The sequence below is a fragment of the Drosophila subpulchrella genome, unplaced genomic scaffold, assembly GCF_014743375.2.
Source record: "Drosophila subpulchrella strain 33 F10 #4 breed RU33 unplaced genomic scaffold, RU_Dsub_v1.1 Primary Assembly Seq40, whole genome shotgun sequence".
NCBI classification, from domain to species: Eukaryota; Metazoa; Arthropoda; class Insecta; order Diptera; family Drosophilidae; genus Drosophila; species Drosophila subpulchrella.
The window spans coordinates 1,263,191-1,289,512 of NW_023665622.1; the positions used below are offsets into that span (position 1 = coordinate 1,263,191).

The window sequence follows — 26,322 nt, forward strand, 5'->3', positions numbered from 1 at the left end:
TCCGATCATAAGGATCTGTTTGGCGTTCTAGTAGAACAAGTATATCGGCACTTTATTGCGTAATTTTTATACCCTTGCAGAGGGTGTACTGATTTCATTCAGAACCTTGCAACGCAGTGAAGGAGTACCTTCCGACCCCATAAAGTATTACATTCTAAAACAGCATTACAAGACGAGTCGATCTAGCCATGTCCATTCTACGCGAACAAGTCTCCCAGTTTTAAAGCGATGAAACCTTCCCAAAAGTCTTATTTATATTGCAGATAGTAATAAGTCGCAACGGGGAGTATTGGACAACAATATCCTAAAGCTCCTCCACTTTTTTTTTCTTAATTTTAGAAATTATTTCAGATATTAACATCTACTTTTGGGAATATTATTCTTTTAGTATCTCAGAATTTCGGATAATACTGCTATTATTGATCAGAATCACTTGCCGAGACCATATAGCCTGTCTGTCTGGCTGCCTGTCCGGCTGTCCGTATGAACGTTATGATCTCTGACACTATAAAAGCTAGAGTATTAAGACTTGGCATGCAGATTCTTGGGCTTCCTGCGCAGCGCAAGTTTGATTCAGAAGGGCGCCACGCCCACAAACGACTGTACCACAAAAGCTCGTCTAGCGTCTGAAATTTTTGTTCTTATTATCAATACATGTCGAAGCTTATTGAATTCGGACCTGTTATTTAAAACTTGTAACCAAATAAAATTCAATATTTTTCAAATCCAATCGAGATTGCACAGCACATGCAGCGAATCCGCTGTTTTAACTAATTCGCCACCAAGCCGCTAGGGCTGGTATAGGCTTTTTGGCGCTATAGAAGAAGAAGATTGTGACGATCCTGCCTGACGGCTAGACCACCACAATATATATACAAGCAGTAGTTATCTAAGTTTGGCGTTGCTATCATTAGTACTTAAGTGATACGAAATGAAGGATTATGATTTATTAAGTGGAAAGCGAACATATGAATTTTTGGGGTGCAAAACCAAAATAGGTCAAGTTTGGTTCCGCACCATCCGCCCGAGGTGGCAACCATAGGGAAAAATACTAGAAAATAGAGAAAATACCAAACCGATCTGGCAAGGCAAAGGGAAGCAGGAGGAAATGGGCACACGGCGGCTTCCGGGCTCTCTCGGCTCTGGTATCTGAAGGTGAACGGTTGCGCACGCGGAAAAGAAAAGGCAAGAAAACACGCGGAGAAAAGAAAGCCCGGTCGGTAGGAAGTAAGGTTAGTGAATCAGTGTAATCGGCGCAGTGAAACCCAGGAACGATTAAATACGACAAATAAAATTGAGTGAACTAATACGAAAAGAAAAGGCGAGCGGTATTGATATACATATTGGGTTTTGTTTCCCCCCCCCCCCCCCCTTCACGCACCCTTTGTTCACCGAGCGAGCCAGGCTACTAACGATCGATGACCCAATCGGAAGCGGTAAATTAGTTACGTCAGACATATATATAGCATCCCGATCTTGTGAAACTCACCCACTAACCCACCTGCACAGTGAGGCGGAAGACCCCCTCACATTCCCGCATGAACCCCCCCCCACGAGGTGGTATATCCCTTCGTGTCCTATTAATTCCTCCCCCCCCCACGAGGTGGCAGATCCCTTCGTGCCCTACTAAATCCCCACGAGGTGGCAGACCCCTTCGTGCCCTACTAACCCCCCACGAGGTGGCAGACCCCCTCGTGCCCTATTAACTCCCCACGAGGTGGTATATCCCTTCGTGCCCTACTAACTCCCCACGAGGTGGCAGACCCCTTCGTGCCCTATTAACTCCCCACGAGGTGGTATATCCCTTCGTGCCCTCCTAACTCCCCACGAGGTGGCAAATCCCTTCGTGTCCTATTGACTCCCACACCGTAGCGGAAGGGCAGACCCTTCCGACTTTGACTAATCGAACTTGCTTTCAGCCGGCCATACAATAGAACCCGGCTGCGGCCTCGCCCGAAGGTCCAGCCCGTGGAATTTTGGCCTCGCAAGCCTCATCCTTCGGACACAGTAGAACCCGGCTGCGGCCTCGCCCGAAGATCCAGCCGTGGAACTTTCCGACACGAAAGGACTTGGGGTTCTGATGTTACCGTTGCCTCATAGGTCCTGGAATACCCCCCCCCCCCCCACTTGAGCGGATAGGCGTAGAATCTCCGGGATAATTGATCAGAAATCATCGTTCGCCCCGCGAATATTACTCTCTAGCCCTATGTCTCAGTGACTTTACAAATTTCTTGTAAAAGGACCTCTGGATCCGACTGAGAGTTATATCCTGGCCAGAGAGCATCCTTAAAAGATATGTGGCGCTAGGTGGCGCTATAAGATGTGTGTTAGTGAAAAAGCTGGGTTGCTTTAAGCATATCTCCATCCCTCTCGCACTCCCTTTAGCTGAGTAACAGGTACTTAAGGTCGAGGCCATCGACTATATCGTTTTCTCTTGTTTTGTTTAATGAAATTACTTTGGAGCGAATAAAATTCGGGTCTTCCTCTTGAGCGCTGGTATGCCCGACTTTTCTGGCATCCGCTATATTTATTACGCCGTTCATGAACTTTTTAGAGACAATAGACTACTTCCGACTCTTTCTACTACGCAACAACATATGATTATTATTAGTCCCTTCTTGATTATTCGTATTTTGTCATGCAATTATTTTAGTTGTTTATTGTTATATTGTCATTTTCAATGTCCGCGAATTCGTTGCTCTTCACCCGTTACGAGCATTGTTTGTTGTGCAACAACGTCCAACGTCGGCGTTGTTGAACTCAAGTATGAGCTGTGGGCGTCAAGGGCATTGTCGGAAGAAGTGAGAGTGATCTCAGATGAGAAAGGATACGTAAGGATAACAGCCGGAAAGGAGCAAAGACTTATATTTGCCTCCTGAAAAAAGGGGGTATGTGAGGAGTTAAATAGTTCCCCAAAAGTAGTGCTCAGTAATAATACGGGAATGCCCGCTTGTTGCCAGACACGCGGCAAGCTTACGCGGAGTAAATGCAAGGCAAAGAGAGTTTTGAGAACCAGAGTTGGAGAACGGGAAAGTGGAAAATGACAGTTTGGAGAGAGTTTGAAGAAAGAGAGAGTGGAAAATTAAAAGGGGGCTCGAGTCGCAAGCAGGAGAAAGTGGTTGAGTCTCGGGTGCAATAGGAAATATCGGAACATTACCTATTGTCCGGTGGAAAGTGGAAAGTTGGAAGGGAGAGCGAGGCGGCAAGCAGGTAAGAGGAAATATCGAACATCCCCGGACAGCAGAGCTCTGGTGGCGTGCACAGTGGCCAAACGGTTGAAAAGTAAGCGGTTAACTTTCAAACTTACGACTCCAGTTGGGAGCCACGCCCAAAGAACAATGGAGTCAAACAGAGAACCGCATCGCAGAGGGAAGCCTACAAGTATCAAGATCTCTAGGTCAGCCCTACGTGCTGAGGGCATCACACGGCTAAGTCAAGTCGATTTTGCCTACTCTTTCTACTCTACTCGCGCACTAACACCGGGTCTGTCAGTTAGAGCATTAAGAGTCCTTCGACAAGGAACCGTGAGATAGGGGGAAAGTTGTCCAGAAACAGCTGCTTTGCCTAGCGTGTACCGGCGTAAGTCCGGTTCGACGAGTGGGAATTGAGGAAGTCATGGGTCGACTAGCCAGGAAGGGCCAGCGGCCAATAGACAATAGATTGTTACTTCCAAAGGGGTAGTCCTGGAGACCTGCGGCACCTGTCTAAGTTCGGTGTAGGTAAGTAAGACCTTAAGGAAAGTTTCAGCCCGATAGTCTTAAAACTGAGAGACTAGTTTGCGTAGAAACTGACGGACAGACGGCCAGACTGACGGACATAGTCTAGTGATGCTGATCAAGAATATATATACTTTATAAGGTCGGAAACGTCTCCTTCACTGCGTTGCAAACCTGTGACTGAAATCATAATACCCTCTGCAAGGGCATAAAAACTCACACGGCTGTTCTGTTGGGCTAGGTTACAAAACAGGACACCAGTACCACAGATATTTATCAGCAAATTGACAAAATCACAGAGCACTGGATAAACACAACCGGTCACAGCCGACGCTAAATCGATAATGTTGATGATGATTTAAGGGAATCTCTCCTACTGTTGAAACATTAAACTTTTAATTTCTTTATTGACGTTTTTTTAACTCCAATATGCGTATTTATTTTTATTTCAGTTAGTCTTTTAAAACGTGAAGTACTTTCGTAAAAAATGTTTTGCTATTAGGAAAGCCCAGTAATAGATTCTGTGCGATTTCCGTAAGACTTTCATTGAGCTCGCATTGCTTTTGTGATATTTGTTGAACCGCCACATCTGATCGAACCATTTTCTGCTTTGATTTTAATAAATTAAGTCTTCGATAAGCTTTTGCTCTTATTTGCTTCCGGATTATTTGCTCCAAATTGGCATGCTTAGCTAAAATCCCTTCTTGGATTCGCTCCTGAATGTTGGCATCATCCTTTATTATTTCTTTAAGATCCGTTTCAATTCTTCGTAACATATAAATCATTCGCTCAATTTTATTGACATCGTCAATTAAGTGCTTCTCCGACAATAACTTTATTTCATTACGTATGAGTTTAGTTCTATTATGAACTTCATCAAGTCTGACCTGAACATGAGAAGCATTTTTTAATTTTTTTAGCTTGGCTTGTAAGTGTTCTTTCACTGATGCATTGACAAATATTTGTTCCCGGTGCATAACGCAATGTTCTAAATCTAGAACAAGACTTTCCTGTGCTCGTTTAAGTTGAGAATATCTTATAGTCATGCGATGAATTTCTGTTTTCATCTGACCGATTTCTCCGTCTACAGATCGCTCTAGTTTCGCCCACTCTATAGTTTCCTCAAGCAATTTATATTTAGTTTCCCACGATAATGTTTCTCTGTGGTTATCTATAACGAAATCTTTTTGAAGCCCAATTTCGTTTTGCAGCTCATTAATTGTTTCTTCCAACTTTAGTACTCCGAGCTCGTCAACCTAAAATAAAATAATGACTTTTATTAAATATATCAGTGAGACTTAAGTATACCTTAAGTTTTTGGGTTTGGTCAGCCTGTTCGTGCTCGAAATCAGTTTCTTCAATATCATGGTGCATTCTTTTTTTATATATTTTCTCATTAAGTAGTTCCAATTTTGATGTAAAACTTTTAATCAATAGATGTAATTCTTTTGATTTTCTTTGTGATAATTCCAGCTCTTGATCAATTTTAAGTGATTTTTGCTTAATAATTGAAAGTTCTGAAAGAAAATTGAAAGCATATGGTTAGTTTGGTTTCGTTTAACTAAAATAGGTAAAGCTGCTGGTATCAAAGCATTTATTTTTATGTGATAGAAGGCATTAGTCATAAAATTGTATAAAGATTATGTTGGTGAACCTTGTGGAGTAAGATTCAGTTCTTTGGTAACTGGTGTCGAGCGTGGCTCCGAATGGATCAGTATACTAACTGAAAAAGTGATGAGCAACGACGCTACGCACAAAACCAAACAATCAGTGTTAGCATTTCTTTTTATACCCTTGCAGAGGGTATTATGATTTCAGTCACAGGTTTGCAACGCAGTGAAATAGACGTTTCCGACCCCATAAAGTATATATATTCTTGATCAGCATCACTAGACAAGTCGATCTAGCCATGTCCGTCTGTTCGTCCTTTCGTCTGTCAGTCTGTCCGTCTGTCCGTCCGTTTCTACGCAAACTAGTCTCTCAGTTTTAAAGCTATCGGGCTGAAACTTTCCAAAAAGTCTTCTTTCTTTTGCAGGGAGTATATAAATCGTAACCAGCCGGATCGGACAGCTATATCTCATAGCTCCCATAGGATAACCGGAAAAAATGTAAAACAAGAAAGGAAGTTAGCTTCGGCAAGCCGAAGTTTGTATACCCTTGCAGTTATAATTATTAAATTGAATATGACAAAAAATGATATTTCCAATAGAATAAGATAATATGTCAAATAATACCGAAGCTATAATTTGTTTCATATTATTTTCCTCAGCTCAGAAATCTGCACGCAAAGTCCCAATAGCCTAGCTCTTATAGTTTCAAAACTGTAGAAGCTACAGTTTTAGGCGGTTTGTGGGCGTGGCACCCTGCTGAAACAAACATGCGCTGCGCAAGAAGCTCCGCAATCTGCATGCCAAGTCCCAATAGCCTAGCTCTTATAGTTTCCGAGATCTCAGCGCTCATACGGACAGACGGAGATGGCTAGATCGACTCGGATAGTGACCCTGATCAAGAATATATATACTTTATGGGGTCGGAAACGCATCCTTCTGCCTGTTACATACTTTCCGACGAATCTAGTATACCCTTTTACTCTACGAGAAACGGGTATAACAAGGGAGAACGCTATAGTCGAGTACCTCGACAATCAGATACCCGTTACTCAGCCTAAGGAACCAAAGGGAAATGGAGATATGCAAGCAGCGAAGCGAGATTGAAATGCGCCACCTACCGGCGGTAGACAGATTTAAGCGATGTGGGCGTTAGAGTGGGCGTGGCAAAGTTTTTTTTGGGTCAATCGATAGGTATTGACGAGACCAATACAGTTCAGTTAAAATTTTGTATCTAGCATGAAAATTGTGGGCGCCCACGGAATCTAAATCTGAAATCCCGTTTCTCTATCTTTGATATTTTCCGAGATATCCGCGTTCATACTTACGATGTTTTGAAGTTTGTGGGCGGTTTGTGGGCGTTATAGTGGGCGTGGCAAACTTTTTTTGGGTCAATCGGTAGGTATTGATGAGAACAATACATTTCAGTTAACATTTTTATTCTAGCATCAAAACTGTAGGATCCACAGTTTTGGGCGGTTTGTGGGCGTTAGAGTGGGCGTGGCACTCTTTTGAAATAAACTTGCGCTGCGCAGGAATCTCAGGAATCTGCATGCCAAATCCCAGTATTGTAGCTCTTATAGTTTCCGAGATCTCTGCGTTCATACGGACAGTCGGACATGGCCAGATCGACTCAGCTAGTCATCCTGATCAAGAATATATAGATTTTATGGGATCGGAAACGTTTTCTTCTGCCTGTTACATACTTTCCGACGAATCTAGTATACCCTTTTACTTTACGAATGATGGGTTTTTTTTTTACCCGTTACTCGTAGAGTAAAAGGGTATACTAGATTCGTCGGAAAGTATGTAACAGGCAGAAGGAAGCGTTTCCGACCCCATAAGGTATATATATTCTTGATCAGGATCACTAGCCGAGTCGATCTAGCCATGTCCGTCTGTCCGTCTGTCCGTCTGTCCGTATGAACGCTGAGATCTCGAAAACTATAAGAGCTACAATACTGGGATTTGGCATGCAGATTCCTGAGATTCCTGCGCAGCGCAAGTTTATTTCAAAAGAGTGCCACGCCCACTCTAACGCCCACAAACCGCCCAAAACTGTGGATCCTACAGTTTTGATGCTAGAATAAAAATGTTAACTGAAATGTATTGTTCTCATCAATACCTACCGATTGACCCAAAAAAAGTTTGCCACGCCCACTATAACGCCCACAAACCGCCCACAAACTTCAAAACATCGTAAGTATGAACGCGGATATCTCGGAAAATATCAAAGATAGAGAAACGGGATTTCAGATTTAGATTCCGTGGGCTTAAGCGCAGCGCAAGTTTGTTACGCGAATATGCCACGCCCACTCTAATGCCCACAAACCGCCCAAATCAGTGGCGCCCACAATTTTTATGCTAGATAAAAAATGTTAACTGAAATGTATTGGTCTCGTCAATACCTATCGATTGATCTAAAAAAAAGTTTGCAACGCCCACTCTAACGCCCACAAACCGCCCAAGCCTGTGGCGCCCACAATTTTCGTGCTAGATAAAAAATTTAATTTAATTTAATTTAAACTGAAATGTATTGGTCTCGTCAATACCTATCGATTGATTTAAAAAAAACTTTGCCACGCCCACTCTAACGCCCACAACGCTTAAATCTGTCTACCGCCGGTAGGTGGCGCATTTGCTGCTTGCATATCTCCATTTTCCTTTGGTCCCTTTAGCTGAGTAACGGGTATCTGATAGTCGAGGTACTCGACTATAGCGTTCTTCCTTGTTTTATTATATAAAGCTTAAATATATACAGGAATAAAAGTGGTAAAAGAAGAGAAGAGATAGAAATGTTCCGATCCCGCGGGACTGCCGCAAAGCTATACTTCGCGGGACGGATGGCGGTCAGGTTGCCGCTCGTCCTTATGACTCGATGCGTCGACTCCGTTCTCGACGCCTGAGATCCTTCAGGATGCCAGCGGCCATGTTGGCTATCGCGTCCCACTTGCTTTGATTTTCCAGCATGCAGCTGATCACGTTGTCCGCTGTCAGGTTGCAAACGGTTGTCGTTTCAGCTTCGGCTCGGTTCCTAGCGTATAGGGGGCAGATGAATAGCGCGTGCTCCGCGTCTTCGATGCTTCCTGTTCCGCAGTGGTCGCAGTAGGGGTTTGGCTCGTGCTTAAACCTATGCAGGAATTCCTTGAAGCATCCGTGCCCGGAGATCATCTGCGTGAGGTAGAAGTCTACCTGTCCGTGTCGTCTCTGCAGCCAGGGGGTTAGACTGGGAATTAGCCTGTGCCTCCACCGCCCTGTGGTCGCATTGTTCCACCTTCTTTGCCATGCCTCGATCGTGCTACTGCGCTGGGTCCTGCTTCCTGTGCTCCCAGTTCTTCGTTCTGCCGCCAGCAGGTCTATCGGTATAGTACCGGCTACCACTAGCGCGGCTTCCTCAGATACCGTGCAGAAGCTGCTTGTGATGCGCAGTGCGCAGCGTCTGTAGACAGCTTTGCACTGGCGGCTGTATGAAGCGGTCTTCATAGCTTCGGCCCATATGGGCGCGGCGTACAGTATGTCACCACTGTGGCTATGATCCTTCTGCTGTGCTGCTTTGGTCCTCGAGTATTGGCCATCATCCTTGAGATGGCTGCAGTCGATCTGGATGCTTTGGCTGCTGCATACGATAGGTGCGTCTTAAACGATAGCCTGTGCTCTTCGACTGCTAACCCGTTGTCTGCGAGCCAGCACATAAGTGTGTCTATCGAGAGGCTGCATCTATCCGTGATCTCTTCGAGGGTTTTCGCTACCGTTACCAGCGCTATGTCGTCCGCAAATCCCACCACAGTGCATCCTTCGGGTAGTACCTGCCTTAGGATCCCATCGTACATGACGTTCCATAGTATCGGGCCCAGGACTGAGCCTTGAGGTACTCCTCCTGTCACCAGGTATGTGAAGCCAAAGTTAACAAGAAGTAAGTTCAAATCATGTATATATTTAACTTTTGTTTTGTGAAAATACTTTTGACCACCCCTGTACATTAAAAATACTCCCATAAGCTATGAAGGTTGTCCAGTTAAGCTCGGAATGACATGTTTCAATACTCTATGGATCAACCACATAATCAATGCAAATTTAAATATATATGCTCTGTTGCTTAAAGTTTCCTTCTCTCAATTGTTCCAATCTGAGGAAGGTAGATTATTAATTGGTAAGTGATTCTCTTTTTAGGCATTGACATTTATGGACACGTGATGATATCGGCACCTTAGCTTTAGCTCAATTTAACTTAATTGCATTTGACCACACAGAGAAAATTATGATGTTCTTAAATTGAGTATTTGTATTCTCAATTTGAGGATGTACTCAATTTAAGCAAAAAATTTGTGGGAAAAACTCATGTTGAGAAAAGGCTGCACTGCGAACGAGACGAGAGATGAGCGGACTTTAGTTCGTTGCGTCTATGGTTGTCTCTCTCTCGCACGGTTCCTAAATGCACCGAGCGTTAAGTGGCACGCGGCGCATTTGTTTGTCGGTCACTTTCAGTAAGATTTTCCAAGAATAAGACGTGCGGGATGTCGCTAAAAGATCTTTTAGAGGAATTTGACATTTTTTCGGCCCTTCCGTGCTTTGAGGGTAAGTGTTTAAATCTAATTTGTTTTTGTAAAGTGCTGCATGTGAAAAAATGTGCTACCTACGTATATATATATATGTGTACATAGAAAAACAAGGAAGAACGCTATAGTCGAGTATCTCGACTATCAGATACCCGTTACTCAGCTAAAGGGACCAAAGGAAAATAGAGATATGCAAGCAACAAAGCGAGATTGAAATGGGCCACCTACCGGCGGTAGACAGCTTTAAGCGATGTGGGCGTTAGAGTGGGCGTGGCAAAGTTTTTTTTGGATAAATCGATAGGTATCGACGAGACCAATACAGTTCAGTTAAAATTTTGTATCTAGCATGAAAATTGTGGGCGCCACAGGCTTGGGCGGCTTGTGGGCTTTATAGTGGGCGTGGCATATTCGCTCAAGCCTACGGAATCTAAATCTGAAATCCCATTTCTCTATCTTTGATATTTTCCGAGATATCCGCGTTCATATTTTTTGAAGTTTGTGGGCGGCTTGTGGGCGTTCAAGTGGGCGTGGCAAACTTTTTTTTGGGTCAATCGACAGGTATTGATGAGAACAATACATTTCAGTTAAAATTTTTATTCTAGCAGGAGCCACAGTTTTGGGTGGTTTGTGGGCGTTAGCGTGGGCGTGGCACTCTGCTGACTTGCGTAGCGTAAGAAGCTCAGGAATCTGCACGCCAAATCTCAATAGCCTAGCTCCTATAGTTTCCGAGATCTCAGCGTTCATCCGGACGGACAGACAGACGGACAGATGGACATGGCTAGACCGACTCGGCTAGTGATCCTGATCAAGAATATATATACGTCATGGGGTCGGAAACGCTGCCTGTTACATACTTTCCGACGAATCTAATATACCCTTTTACTCTTACTATGTAAGACAAGTGCTGCTTCATGCAACTAACTTAAAACGTATGTATGATCTACATGCATGTACATCAACATGTACGAATTTATGTGTGACTGTAATTTGCGTGAAGCACGTGCTTCAATTACAGTCACACATACAATCGAACATTTTGATGCACATACATATGTACTCCTGGTATTATACAAAATATTTTAAAAACTTTTAGCACAAGTCAGCTAAAACACTTTGGCTAAAGGAGCTCCCAAACATTCATTTTCGAAGGAAAACTTAGTTCTAAAACAGGAAAGAGATAATTATTATGAAATTAATTCCTAAAAACGATAGTTTCTTTTTCAGCCTCTTTGTTTTTATAACTATTTACAACTGAAATTTATTTAATATTTTGTTATTAAGCTCCATAATAAATAAATTAAGGAATAAATACTATGTATGTTTATGTATAAGTGCTTTATAAAATAAAATAAAAAAAAATAATTTACCCTCTTTTCTGGGAATGGGTGGAATGGGTTGAAGTACAAAAGTTCTTCATTTGAGAATTTAGAAGTTTACTATCAAGAACTTGTTTCTCAATTTAAGCGCTTGGAATTTCTCAATATGAGAAAAGGGGTACTCGTTTGTAAAATTCAAGCTAAATTTTTTTTTTAATGAGTGCAGCTTGTACTCATACTGAGGAAAAATGTTCATAAAAGAGCGCAAATGTACTGAAAGTCAGTATCTTGCTCTCAAAGTGAGAATTTTTGTTCATGCTTAATTTTTGAGTACAAAGTGCTTTATAAAAGAAAATAAAAAAAAATAATATACCCTTTTTTCTGGGAATGGGTGGAATGGGTTGAAGTACAAAAGTTCTTCATTTGAGAATTTAGAAGTTTACTATCAAGAACTTGTTTCTCAATTTAATCGCTTGGAATTTCTCAATGTGAGAAAAGAGGGTACTCGTTTGTAAAGTTCAAGCAAAATTTTTTTTTTAAATGAGTGCAGTTTGTACTCATATTGAGGAAAAATGTTCATAAAAGAGCACAAATGTACTGAAAGTCAGTATCTTGCTCTCAAAGTGAGAATTTTTGTTCATGCTGAATTTTTGAGTACAAAAATTCTCTCCGTGCATGTATCGCAACAGGCGAGAAGGCAATTTTTTATGAATTGTTTTCGCTTATGGAACAATGTTCCAAGCCAGTACGAAGCAATTGGAAGCTCAACTTAATTTCATAAGAAAGTCCTAGTACATATAAGAATACCAAAAATATAACAATTTAATCGAATGTCGTAACTATCAGATACCCGTTACTCAGCTTTAAAGTTGAATATTGATAAAGGTTAATTTACGCTAAGTTGATCGCTTCAAGATTGGAAGACATCTGGAAAATTCGCAAAACCACGCTATCGATACACGCGAAAAAGTTTCGCATACGAGAGTTTTTCTTAGACTAATGACAAAACAAACATTTACAGCGCTGTAAAGTGATTGGAGTGTCACCAACCCAAAGGTTGGGGGAGTCACATATCCATAGCATTACATACCTTTATGTACATGTTCACATGCCCACACATACATGCACACATTATGCACTATGCACATATGCACAATTATCGACTTGACCTTCGCTAGCCCTGAACTGGCACGTAACTGCGTATGGAGGTTGTCAGACATATACACTCACAGCGACCACGCCCTGATCAAGCCCCAGACTGGCCGCCCCGAACAGCCGCCAAACGACCTACAAAGCGCATACCCTTAACACAGTGGCCCTCCTAGCACACATGGAAGGCGTCTGCGTTACAGGAGACGCTAACACATGCTCGAGGAACATTGCCGATAGAGTGAAGGCGGCGTGCGATGCATCTATGGAAAAGGCCACGAAAGGTGGTAACGGGCGGGGACCAGTACCATGGTGGAACGACGAGATAGGCAGCGCGAGGAGAGAGTGCCTAGCGGCCCGGCGCAGGTGTCAGAGAAGCAGAGGACGCGGAAACCAGGAGCTAAGGGAAACAACCTATAGAGCCAAGAGAAAGGTGTTAAAGAACGCGATCAAAGCTAGCAAGGCCAGATGCTTCCAGGAGCTGTGCGAAGCGGCGGATACAGAACCATTCGGATCAGCATACAGGATGGTCATGGGTAAGGTCAACAGACATCCGGTCCCACTTACAGCTTGGCCAAATAGTGTTCACCATGCCCCTTACTTGGCAAGCTACCGGGGAAGGCGATACTGTTCTTACCAGCGAAGCCGAAGTCCTGGCTGCGCTAAGGAAAACCAAGATCGAAAAAGCTCCTGGCCCCGATGGCATTCCCAATGCTGCACTGCACACACTGGTGGCAAACTACCCGGGTATATTCACGAAGATGTACAACACGTGCCTCACTCAACGAACCTTCCTCATAGGTTGGAAGCGTCAAAGGTTGGTGCTCATCCCGAAACCGGGCAAGTTGAACGACGACGCATCCTCATACAAACCCCTATGAGTGCTAAATACAACGGGGAAGATATTCGAACGCATAATCTGCACCCACCTCGAAAAAGAACTCGACCAACTTAAAGCGTTATCGGACCACCAGTTTGGCTTCCGGAGAAAAAAAAGCACCATTGGCTCAAAAGAGTACTGCCTCGTCTGCACCCTGGACGTCAAGAATGCCTTTAACTCTGCAAACTGAAACCTTGTCCTGCAAGCACTTCATCGCATGGGAATCTCGGACTACCTAATCAACCTCGTAGCGGACTACTTCAAGGACAGAGTGCTCACATATTCCTCTGACGTCGGAGAGCATGAGCACCAGGTGACAGGAGGAGTACCTCAAGGCTCAGTCCTGGGCCCGATACTATGGAACGCCATGTACGACGGGATCCTAAGGCAGGTACTACCCGAAGGATGCACTGTTGTGAGATTTGCGGACGACATAGCGCTGGTAACGGTAGCGGAAACCATCAAAGAGATCACGGATAGATGTAGCCTCTCGATAGACACCCTCATGTGCTGGCTCGCAGACAACGGGCTATCAGTCGCCGAGCACAAAAAGGAGGCAGTGCTCATAAGCAGCAGAAAGACTGTGGAGAAGGCAACAATACGAGTCGGATCAACTCCAACAGAAACAAGTGCCTCAATCAAGTATCTTGGAGTACTGATCGACCACAGGCTATCGTTCAAGACACACCTATCGTATGCAGCAGCCAAAGCATCTAGATCGACTGCAGCCATCTCAAGGATGATGGCCAATACTCGAGGACCAAAGCAGCACAGCAGAAGGATCATAGCCACAGTGGTGACATCTACTATACTGTACGCCCATAAGGGACAAAGCTATGAAGACCGCAAGATACAGCCGCCAGTGCAAAGCTGTCTACAGACGCTGCGCACTGCGCATCACAAGCATCTTCTGTACGGTATCTGAGGAAGCAGCGCTAGTGGTTCTGCTGGCGGCAGAATGAAGAACTGGGAGCACAGGAAGCAGGACCCAGCGCAGTAGCACGATCGAGGCATGGCAAAGGAGGTGGAACAATGCGACCACAGGGCGGTGGACGCACAGGCTAATTCCCAGTCTAACCCCCTGGCTGCAGAGACGACACGGACAGGTAGACTTCTACCTCATGCAGATGATCTCCGGGTACGGATGATTCAAGGAGTACCTGCATAGGTTTAAGCACGAGCCAAACCCCTACTGCGACCACTGCGGCACAGGAAGCATCGAAAACGCGGAGCACGCGCTATTTATCTGCCCCCTATGCGCTAGGAACCGAGCCTAAGATGAAACAATAACCGATCGTAACCTGACAACGGTCAACGTGATCAGCTGCATGCTGTAAAACCAAGGCAAGTGGGACGCGATAGCCAACATGGCCGCTGGCATCCTGAAGGATCTTAGGCGTCGAGAACGGAGTCGACGCATCGAGTCATAAGGACGAACGGCAACCTGACCGCCATCCGTCCCGCGAATTATAGCTTTGCGGCACTTACCCTCGAGACACTCTACAAGAAATGACAATAGTAGACAAGCCAATGGAAATTTACCACGAAACTAAAAACCCCAGACTACAGACTAAACAATATATATATCAACCAAAGATATCTCCTTACGAGGCAAAAACCTAGTACGATCTGATATCAACTTTTGTGACGAAAATTTATTATTCGATCTACTAAATAAATACACTTTCTTAATTTTTCTCATGCTGCACGACACAATACAATATGCCCGTGTAGGCAATTTACTGTTCAATTTAGAAATCTTTCGATTTTTAGTGGCCTAGATGAACATTTTCAAAATGTATTCTGGAATTTTAATTTCTGTTGTTCATACCTTCATAAATTTAAGAGTGAAATCGGAGTACAAGATATGTCAAATATAAGTTAAATTTGTCTTATGATTTTAAAATGCCATAATAAGACCCAACCGCGATCTAAGCCAGAGAAACCTTAATTCCATGTGAACTTTCCGCACGTGAAGTCCACATTGTGGTTCCATTTCAAAACACAACAAATTGTTAAGAATATATATGTATATATATTTTGTTCTTATTATGAATACCCATCCACATGCCAAAAATAATTGAAATCGGACCATTCAATAAAAAGTTATAGCCAAATATTTATCAATATTTTGCAAATTTAATTGAAATTGCACCCCACAAGCAGAAAGTCAGATGTTTTCACTAATATACCACCCACCCGCTATGGGCGCTTTAGGCTACTTGGTCTTATAGGCTAGGGGGCGCTAGGCGGCGCTAGCCTCAAGCAAGCATATCTCCATCCCTTTCACCTTAGCTGAGTGACGGATATCTAATAATCGAGGCAATAGATAGCGTTCTCTTGTTTTGACCTTGGATTAGTCATAGAAAATAAGTAAATTAGTGGTCTATGGTCGGTTTTTACTGTGTTTTTCATAAAAAAATGGTTTAATGCCTGGTGGAAAGCTGCTATTTCTTGCTCTGTTGTGTCTTTATTACTTTCTCCCTTGGTGAATGATCCTAATGGGTAGCGCTGATACTCAAAAGAGAACAGATCGGAGCTAGCGTTATCTGTAGATGTGTTGCCGAGCTGGCTTTGGGGGTAAGAGAAAGCAAAAAAGGTCAGCAGGGCGAAATGTCAGTTGGTTTATGCTGAGAGCGGTTGTCATTTCCGCTGTTAAGGGGCTTGCCGACACTAGCAAGCGGCATCAGCGTTCTTTGCCATCTAAACCTTCCACCGATTAAGACGTTAGAAAAGTTTAAGTGAAAGTAAAAAGTCTTCGGTCTAACCGTCAATTGTTCGAAACTCTGGAAGAGGTTTAAAGGAAAAAGCCAACCTCTCCCAAATATCACTCCAATGTGAATTTCGGGTACGCTCAGCTGGCTGAAGTCGAATGTGTTCCCGCCGGTATCGAAAATCGTAATTGGGTTTTCTGACCGCCGAACCCCTAAAAATCACATAGTTGATTTCAGATTGTGTGGGCGTTGATTCCAGAGACGAGCGGAGTTTATAAAGATGTGGGAGCTAGCAAACTGCGTTCGAATTGTAATTAAATTTGTTCTGTGGGAAGCACTAAAGCTTAACTCGAAAGAAGGTACGAAGGCTCCACGTCGTTCTATCAATTAAACATTTGAAGTCTATTCCATAAATTTTATTAGTATATACCGCGATATGGTCCCGCCGTCTTTTCCTAAAAATATATCGTGCTATATTATAAACAGCAACCAAAATATTCAATACCATTCATTAGGGATGGGGTCAGATAAGTATTGACTAGTAAGGATCTAATTTCGAGGGGAAGATATAACTGACTGACGTTGAGTCCGTTCGCTTCCCTACTGCTCTGTTTATGTGCTTGGTCCAGCTTAAGGTACTGTTAAAAGTAAGCACTAGATTGACTGCTCGTGCAACGCACGGTAGCGGCGTAGAACCAATAAGAGCTGAAGGTAAATTTTCTGTTTTAATTTACTTTTTGTGTTGATACCTGATAACATGCTTATATACTATTTTAAACACTTAAGTTAAGTGTAATAAATGAAATGTGTGAAATGAAATATATTCTAGAGCAGGTCGGTGAATTTTGATTGTGGTAGCAGAATGCGTTATTGGCTCTGCTGACACTGAAAAATGTGATGACCGCTTTGGAAGGTCAGTGTGTCGTCGAGTCACACGGTGAGTTAGTGGGACGTCGAGTCAACCAATGACATTAAATAGAATATTGAGCGCCTAATACTGTTTGATTTTTTGGGTGCTGGGCATGTTGAGCAACCTTGGGAACGAAAAGATACGATATAGAGGGTCACTGATATATAATTGCACATCTGCATACATATGGATTTTATTTTGTGACAATACAGAGGGAAGATCATTTACATACATTGAAAACAAGATTGGTCCTAGAAGAGATCCTTGCGGAATACCTCGCGTTGTTGTTACGTCGGCATATTAGTGCCCTAGTCCTGAGAAAGACTTGGGCTGAGGGAGTTGCCTCCTGAGCAGGCACGCTGGCTGCCGGCTTAGCTCACCGGATTTGAGGTGGATCCTATAGAAACCAACATAAAGAAAATTAATTTAACGTGCCTGAAAAGTGGCGCTAGACGACAACAACCTTGCTGAAACTCGTCGGCAACTAAAAGACATCATGCTATTTAAGGATGATCCAGAAACCCTCTACACCTTCATCAGCAGAGTGGACTACTTCACTCTACCAAACTAATGATGTGCAACAACAGAGGATTCTACTTGGAGCCATCGAAAGAAACTTAGACGGACACCTAACACGATCATTGGGCCTTCCGAACATCGAAGACTGGCCTACCCTTAGATCCTCAAACACCGAACTACAAACTACTGGATAACTTCAGGGAGACACCTTATAAAGGAAATCTGAGAGCATTCTGCAAAGAAGGGGAAAGACGACGTCAACTATTGATTTTGTTACGTGGGCATATTAGTGCCCGAGTCCGAGTCCGATGTTCAGGCACCATTTGCCGGCATAAGCTACGTCGTATTTGGGTCGTGGGATCTTTGTAAGCCTCTCTCCTCTCCAACATAACGAGAATAAATATTTAAAGTGTCTGGAAAAAAATATTAGTTCATAAAGTTCGTCAGTCGCCAGTCCACACTGCCCCACAAGCTTAGCTGTCGCTTGATCGTAATACGATCGTGCTGTGACTCGGCCACATACCAACCCCTACATACGTCTTGTGCAAAATGGATAATCGCGGGCCGAGCTCTACGACCCCCTAATATCATTGTCGTCAGTCGAAAAATACGTAATTATTCTTGCCACCTTCTTCCATTTTACCAGCTTCCACTCTTAACGGGTTTCTACACAGAGAAAATTATGACGTTCTCAAATTGAGAATTTGTATTCTCATTTTGAGGATGTACTCAATTTAAGTACAAGATTTGTGGAAAAAACTCATGTTGAGAAAAGTTGCACTCATTTTAAGAAAAATAACTTGAATTGATCACAAAATTCTCAATTTGAGGAAATGTGTTCTTCAATTACCAACTTGAGAATTAGTATTCTTATTATGAGTAACCGATAAACTCAAAAATGGGTTGCGGATTCTCATAAGGAGTTCTAGAGAATTCCGTTCTGCGAACGAGACGAGACATGAGCGGCCTTAAGTTCGTTGCGTATGTGGTTGTCTCTCTCTCACTAATGGGTGTGTAAAGTGGTGCGCACCGCATGTGTGTAACTGTCATTTGCCGTGTGATTTAGCAAAGTGAAGACGTGCGCAAGACACAAAGCTGAAAAACTATTTTTGTGAACATTCGTGCGACCCTTCAGTACTTCGAGGGTAAGTTTTTTAATTTAAACTGTATTTAAAATGTGCTAAGTAATGATATAATAAACAAACACTTCAAAAATATTGCCAAAGCGTGTACATTAATATGTATGTATGTGTGATTGTAAGTGGCGTGAAGCAGTCTAGTTTTGTTAGTTTCTACGTACATTGTACATACATACATATGCATATATATTTACAATATTTGCTAGCAATAACGTTTTCTTTTTCAGCTTCTTTGCTCTTCGCTAGACCAGAAAGCTAAGGGAAAAAATATCATAACCTAGAACATGGAACATGAACATATATATATATCTGTACTATAAAATAAAATGAAAAAAAAAATATTTGACCCTTTTTTCTGGGAATGGGTGGAGCGGGTTTGAGTGCAAAAGTACTTCATTCAAGAACTTGTTTCTCATTTTGAGCGCTGGAAATTTCTCAGTATGAGAAAAGGGGATACTCGTTTCTAAAATTCAAGCTAAATTATTTCTTAAAATGAGTGCAGTTTGTACTCATATTGAGGAAAAACGTTCAATAAAGAGCACAAATGTACTCAATTTAAGTATACATTTTTTGAGAAATTTGTACTGAAAGTGAGTATTTTGCACTCAGTGTGAGAATTTTTGTTCATGCTGAAGTTTTGAGTACAAAAATATTCAATTTGAGTGCAAATTACCTGAATAATTCTCTCTGTGTACCAAGACATTTGTATAGTTCTGTTCTCAGTATAATTTTATTGAAAAGATTTGTGCACGGGTGCATAATGCTAACAAAGAGATAAGATATATATATGTTGGTGCAATTTCTAGTGTTCAGACTAAAATAGATGAACAATTTTTAAAAGAAAACAAGGCAGAACGCTATAGTGGAGTACCTCGACTATAAGATACCCGTTACTCAGCTAAATAGACCAACTGGAGATGGAGATATTGAAGCAGCAAGGCGAGATTGAAATGCGCCACCTACCTGCGATCTCAATATATGGGTGGCAGACAGATTTAAGCGTTATGGACGTTGGAGTGGGCGTTTTTTGGGTCAATCGAGAGGTGTTAACGGGACTAATACATTTCTGTTAACATTTTTTATTCTTGCATGCAAATTGTGGACTTTACAGTGTTGGGCGTTTTGTGGGTGCCAAACTTTTTTTTTGTCAATCGATAGGTATTGACATACTGACAGACGGACATGGCCAGATCGACTCGGCTAGTGAACCTGATCAAGAACATATATATTTTATTGCCTACTCTGCACTGGAGTTTACATTTTTGGGGGACTGCTTGAAACCCCTCTATGTTGCCAATTCAACCAATTCGACATATGATAAATGCCTCAAAATCACGGTAGAAACTTTCGGGCTTAACGCGACGTGAGTTTATGCTCACTTGAAAATATGAACTACTCAAGTTTAGCTCCAGAGCCTGCAAGAGGTAAACTCATCGCAGACTTGGACGCAGAGACTGCCACATTGCCAAATTTTTTTAATGGGCCCTTTTTCAGTGTACAAAGGCAAGTGTGTACGAAGGCGACTACTATATATAGCCACAGAATTAAAAATCTGCAATGATGCTCCGACCAGAATCATTGATAGACCAATCGAAAGGAAGGATCCCAGGTAAAATGGTATGAAAAACACGGTAGAAACTTTCGGGCTTAACGCGACGTGCATGTGTGTTTATGCTCACTTAAAAATATGAACTATTCAAGTCTAGCTCCAGAGCGGAGCGGAGACTTAGGGGGAGTTGGAGAAAGAGAGCCAAGGGCAGTGAGAGCGAGCGAGATGTGGAGATCTGGTAAAAACTGCCGCTTAGAACCCAGACTGGAAAGACACTACTAGTAAACGATTTTATTCTGGCTTTCTGTCGCAGGGATTGCACCGATAATGAGAGCGTAAGCTATGGTAAGTGGGGACTTGGAAACTGTGTAATAAGCTTCTCAACTAGTTTTGGAATTTAAATAGAACAACTTTTTAACAGGCGTGAGAATCGGGTTGTCCTTATAACGGGGTTTTCAATAGGGAGTAGCAGCTTTTTGGGAAAAATATAATGGTATTTTATTTCCGTCTGACCCTTTGGCTGAAATCCTTCTTTCTATGACTAAATAAAATCTTTTTTTTGTCGTAATCACCTGTTTTTTATACCCGTTACTCGTAGAGTAAAAGGGTATACTAGATTCGTCGGAAAGTATGTAACAGGCAGAAGGAAGCGTTTCCGACCCCATAAAGTATATATATTCTTGATCAGGATCACTAACCGAGTCGATCTAGCCATGTACGTCTGTCCGTCTGTCCGTCCGTCCGGATGAACGCTGATACCTCGGAAACTACCAGAGCCAGAAAGTTGGGTTTTCCCATTGAATTAAATATTCCAAAAAGTCCTCTTTTAACTTCCATCCAGTCCTTTCCGTTTAATTCAATCACGCTTCCAAATTTTGAGTATAAATCAATACAAGTTAGGTAATTTTGATTACCTATACCCGTTACTCGTAGAGTAAAAGGGTATACTAGATTCGTCGGAAAGTATGTAACAGGCAGAAGGAACCGTTTCCGACCCTATAAAGTATATCAAACAAAAACACCTCTTAACTAGGTAAATAGTAGTGGCGAACGCGCCTTTAACAAAAATTTCTGATATCAACAATTGGGACGAAACATGATATTACATTCGATAAATAAATACATTTTAAATTTATGATTTCGTCCCGCAACAGTAAATACTTATTTACCTACACGTAAATTTTCTGTTGTAGCGTGTGCCGCAGTGGAACTCCCATACGATGCATACATACATACACATCTATACAGCAATAGGGTTATCATACCCGTTACTCGTAGAGTAAAAGGGGATACTAGATTCGTCGGAAAGTATGTAAGAGGCAGAAGGAAGCGTTTCCGACCCCATAAAGTATATATATTCTTGATCAGGATTACTAGCCGAGTCGATCTAGCCATGTCCGTCTGTCCGTCTGTCCGTATGTCCGGATGAACGCTGAGATCTTCGAAACTATGAGAGATAGGCTATTGAGACTTGGCGTGCAGATTCCTGAGCTTCTTACGCAGCGCAAGTTTGTTTCAGCAGAGTGCCACGCCCACTCTAACGTCCACAAACTGCCCAAAACTGTGGCTCCCACAGTTGATGCTAGAGAAAAAATTTTAACTGAAATGTATTATACCTATCGATTGATCCACGACCACTTTAACGCCCAAAAACCGCCCACAAACTTCAAAAAATCGTAAATATGAACGTGGATATCTCGGAAACTATTAAAGATAGAGAATTGCGATCTCAGATTTAGATTCCGTAGCCTTGTACGCAGCGCAAGTTTGTTACGCAAATATGTCACGCCCACTCTAACGCCCACAAACCGCCCAAACCTGTGGCGCCCACAATTTTCATGCTAGATAAAAAATTAACTGAAATGTATTCGTCTCGTCAATACCTATCGATTGATCTATTGCTATGGCGCATTTCAATCTCGCTTTGCTGCTTGCATATCTCCATTTCCCTTTGGTCCCTTCAGCTGAGTAACGGGTATCTAATAGTCGAGGTACTCGACTATAGCGTTCTTCCTTGTTATTTATGTAAATCGTAGCGGCAAGACAAAGTCAGTAAGACAGAATGATTTTACATTAAAAACCATAAAACCAAACCAACGTGATTTTAATTGAAACATCCGCATGGGAACGGGCTACTCAAAATTTCGTTGCGACTGTGCAGAGTAGGAGAAGGAGGCAGAGAGGAGGCATTGGAAAATGGATGGAAAATAAGTGAGTGAGTAAGTATTGAGTAGAGTGCAACGGGAAAACGCGGGTGTGTAAATAAATAAATAAAGAAAAGAATACCAAACATAATGTGGCTTCTATACACCAGTGAAAATCAGCCCGCCTGGGCCACAGGCTAACTCCAAGCAATTATATAAATTTGTCCAATTATATTGAGAAATCATGTTGTTGAGTTTATCATAGTCACATTTACGAAAGCATCTACTTTTAGTTGGAGAAAGTAAAGGAGAGACCATCGCAGAGGAGACAAATTGTAAGTTCCAATGTGGGATGATAACGGTCTTCTGGCACAACAAGTGGGTCAATTCTAGATACCGTGACTTCAGTCTGATCTAAGTCAAATACAAGACCAAATTGTCGGTTTACTGAGTTACGTATAAAGCTTACTTGCTGTAATGATAATTCTAACAGGCCGAGGAGAGCGATCAGTTCTATACCTACTAAATTGTTGTACAGAAGTTCAGAGTCTGATATTTCCGGTTTTAGCTAAGTGTCAATAAAGGCCAGAATGGTAGCTTCATATTAAGTCCAAAAATATTAGGCCACAGACCGTGGAGGGCATATTATTAGTTCTCCGTCTGTTGGGAACAAATTTTTTATTAAATACTTCAGGAGGAGCAGATATTTTAAATGAGGATATCCTACGAACATATGGAAATATAAACTTTTCCACTGTGATGTTTTGAGATGGGTATTCGTGGTGTATAAATTCCAAAACATCTGCAGATGTGGTTTCCGGGGTTAAACGAGACACATATAATTGCTTTCTATATGGAACAACCGAGAGTCCCTTTCTTCCGCCTCCAACAATCTGGACATCGTGCGTTTGATTATCGAGATCATTGGCTCCTATATAGCTCACTTCACCTGTAGGCATAGAAAGCTCCTCCAGAGCTTTCGGTACCTTTGGGTACTGCCTGCAGTGAAGCTTCGGCCCCCCAGCGCCATCGGGTAAAAATATTTGAAACAAAGTTGGGATTTGGGACTGATGCCTTAACTGCCACAGGTTAAAAATGAGGGGTCTTTGACCCCTACTGACATTTTTTTACTATCGAAGTCGGCCTTAAACTCTTTCTTAACAGTTTCTTAAAAAGATCATTGGTCAGCGCCACAAAGCCATCCAAATAACGGCCTATTACAACGCGTGAGGCACAATTCCACGTGCACGTTGTTTTGGGGGAATCAAATTGCGAAAAAGGTCTGCGCTACATACACACACACGTGTACATCATTGCGGTATATGAGCTTGAAGGTGTGTATTGCTGAGCTTTTTGGAGAAGCGTGCGTGTGTGAGTAATAGCGAGGCACGCGACCGAACGGTTTTTTGTAAGCTTGAAATTTTGTCGAACACACACACACATTTTGCGTGTATTAGTCATTGAAACGCGGTGATCGAGCGTAGCCAAGCTTTCCTTTGCAAGTTTAATTAAGTGCGCAACAGAGTTGTACAGTTAAGTCGCCCGTAACCTTTATCAACAAAGAGATTAAACATGGCGCATAGAAAAAACGTGGAAGATGAGTCAGAGATGAGTACCGCAGAGTTAAAGGCTCGGCTTAGTTTATTACAGTCTGTGTTTGAACAGTTGTGTGAGGTACAAAGCCAAATAGAAAGGAGTGTGGAAAACTCTCAAGAATATGAATGTAGACAGGGATTTGGGGATAGCTATTGTCGCATCAAGGCTGCGACACTAGTGCAAACATCGCTGGCGTCTTAGTCATCTGTAAAATTACTACAATTTTGTGGCAAACATTCGGGTTGGACCAGTTGGTTACTAAACGAGTTTACTAAATTTGTACATCTGAAATCATGTTTAGGACCTAGTCCCCTGCGAACAATTGACTGCTTGGAATTGTCACAGAGTAACTATCGGAAAGCTATTCAGCTGCTGAAGAATCGGTTTGAAAACCGAGCTCTGATAGTGCAATCTCATATTGGGGAGATATTTCAAATTCGTCGAGTAAAAGTTGCTGATGCCGATTCTTTACTCGGCCTAGTAGACTCCGTGAATTCCCTTCTCAACGCGGTCACGCTGAAGCTCGACATCCAAATGATAAATCAGTCATTGACTGGGATAGGTAGTGCAGAAACTAGTACTTCGGGCCAAGTAAGAGCCACATTTGAATCCCGAGTGACCGGGCAACTGATGAGTTCAGCGTTTTGTCAAAAATCGCTATGTATAACCCAGGAACTGCAGCGGATGGGTTTCAGATCCCAGAACAAGTAAAGCTGGCCGACCCGTCATATTACTCAGCAGAGGAAATTAACATGCTAATTGGAGTGAATTTTTTTTTTTAACTCATAGTAGCAGGACAAGTTAATATGGTCACTAACTTAACGGCTCTGCAGAAATCTCTATTAGGTTGGATAGTTGTTGGCGAATACACTCCATCGAGTCAATCCTGTCTCATGTCAACTGATCAATCTAATAAGGTAGATGAGTTAACTTCCCATGTTAAAAAATGTTCGCAGTGCGGAGAAATATCTAGGCCTACAAGGCGTCGTACCGCAGAGGAGGAGTTCTGTGAGGAGCTGTTTATAGCAACGGTAACAAAGAACCATGAAAATAGGCTCATGGTATCGCCGCCCTTTAAGGAACCGAGGGCTCAGCTAGGAGATTCGTTTCAGATAGCTCACAAGGGCTTCCTTAATCTGAAAAGGAAGCTTAATCGTTCCCCAGAGCTGAAAGCTAGTTACACCGAATTTTTAGAAGAGTATCGCAGGTTGGATCATCTTAAAGAGGTTCCTCCGGAGGTAGTGGGTGAAGTAAAGTACATTTGTCCTCATCACCCAGTCCTTCGACCTGACAGCTTAACCGCCAAACAGCGAGTCGTATTTGACGCCTCTTTTAAGACCAGTAATGGGAGATCTCTAAATAACATAACCCTCGTGGGTCCCTGTATCCAGATTCGTTCAACACTTTGACCAGGTTCCGATTTTATGTACAGATGTACAGACAGATTCTAGTTCAACCTGAAGACCATCTGTATTAATGCATATTATGGCGGGCATTAACCCAAGAGCCTATAGAGTTATTGCGGCTGAAGACTGTTACTTATGGCACTAACTCGGCACCTTTTCTTGCAGTGCGCTGCCTACGCTACTTAGCTGAGCTTCACGGTGAGCAATACCCCATGGCTAGGGATGCAATAGAGCGAAACTTATATATGGATGACATGCTGTGCGGAGTCGAATCTATAGCTGAATTAGTTAACCTTAAAAAGCAAGTCTTAGAAATACTGAATACGATGGGCCGGTTCAAACTTAACAAGTGTTGCCCTAACTGTGACTTTTACAGGGATAAGACGTTAGATTCGGATCTTCTAGTCTTCAAAACGGCCGACACGAAGGCTCTCAGCATTTATTGGGCAGCAGCTGAGGACAGGTTTCGGTTTTCCTACTCAGCAGACAAAACGACAATTATTACAAAGCGTAGGGTGCTGTCTGAGTTAGCTCAACTATTGGACCCGGGTTAGGGTTCCTAAGTCCAGTCATAATCTTAGGGAAAATCTGCAGTTGAAGAAATATAGAAGAGAATTAAGTTAAAAAGATAGTCGCTAGCTTCCTAGAGCCGTAATCCCAACCACAATCAATATAGTATCACTGGACCTTTGCGGATTCTCCGACGCATCCTCGTTGGCCTACGGTGCGGCCGTATACGCTCGAGTGGCTACCCCGCTGGGAATAGTTCATGTTACGTTAATAGCTGGCAAATCCAAGGTATCTCCAGCGAGCGCCACTTTAATACCTCGACTGGAACTAGAAGGCGCTCGGCTTTTAACGGAGTCAATGGAAACAAGAAAGGAAGTTAGCTTCGGCAAGCCGAAGCTTATATACCCTTGCAGCTATAATTATTAAATTTAAAAACACAAAAAATGATATTCCCAATAGTATAAGATAATATGTCAAAAAACACCGAAGCTATAATTTGTTTCAAATTATTTTCCTACCAATTTTCCGATCGTTACTATGGCAGCTATATGATATAGTCATCCGATCTTGATAAAATTTAATTCGAAACTCGGAACTAATTAAAAAATGTT

General features: G+C 42.5%; 1 protein-coding gene across 1 annotated transcript in view; it reads right to left on the bottom strand.

The window, feature by feature from the left end:
- Window positions 1–4,134: 4,134 nt before the first annotated feature.
- The window catches only part of LOC119562216 (coiled-coil domain-containing protein 40), a 102,964-nt gene continuing 80,776 nt past the window's right edge, over window positions 4,135–26,322 (bottom strand). Inside the window, exons 3-4 of the mRNA XM_037875418.1 lie at window positions 5,025–5,233; window positions 4,135–4,972 (exon numbers count right to left, since the gene is read on the bottom strand). Coding sequence (XP_037731346.1) covers window positions 4,169–4,972; window positions 5,025–5,233 — 1,013 coding nt within the window. The 3' untranslated portion in view covers window positions 4,135–4,168. The remainder of the gene's footprint in view (window positions 4,973–5,024; window positions 5,234–26,322) is intronic.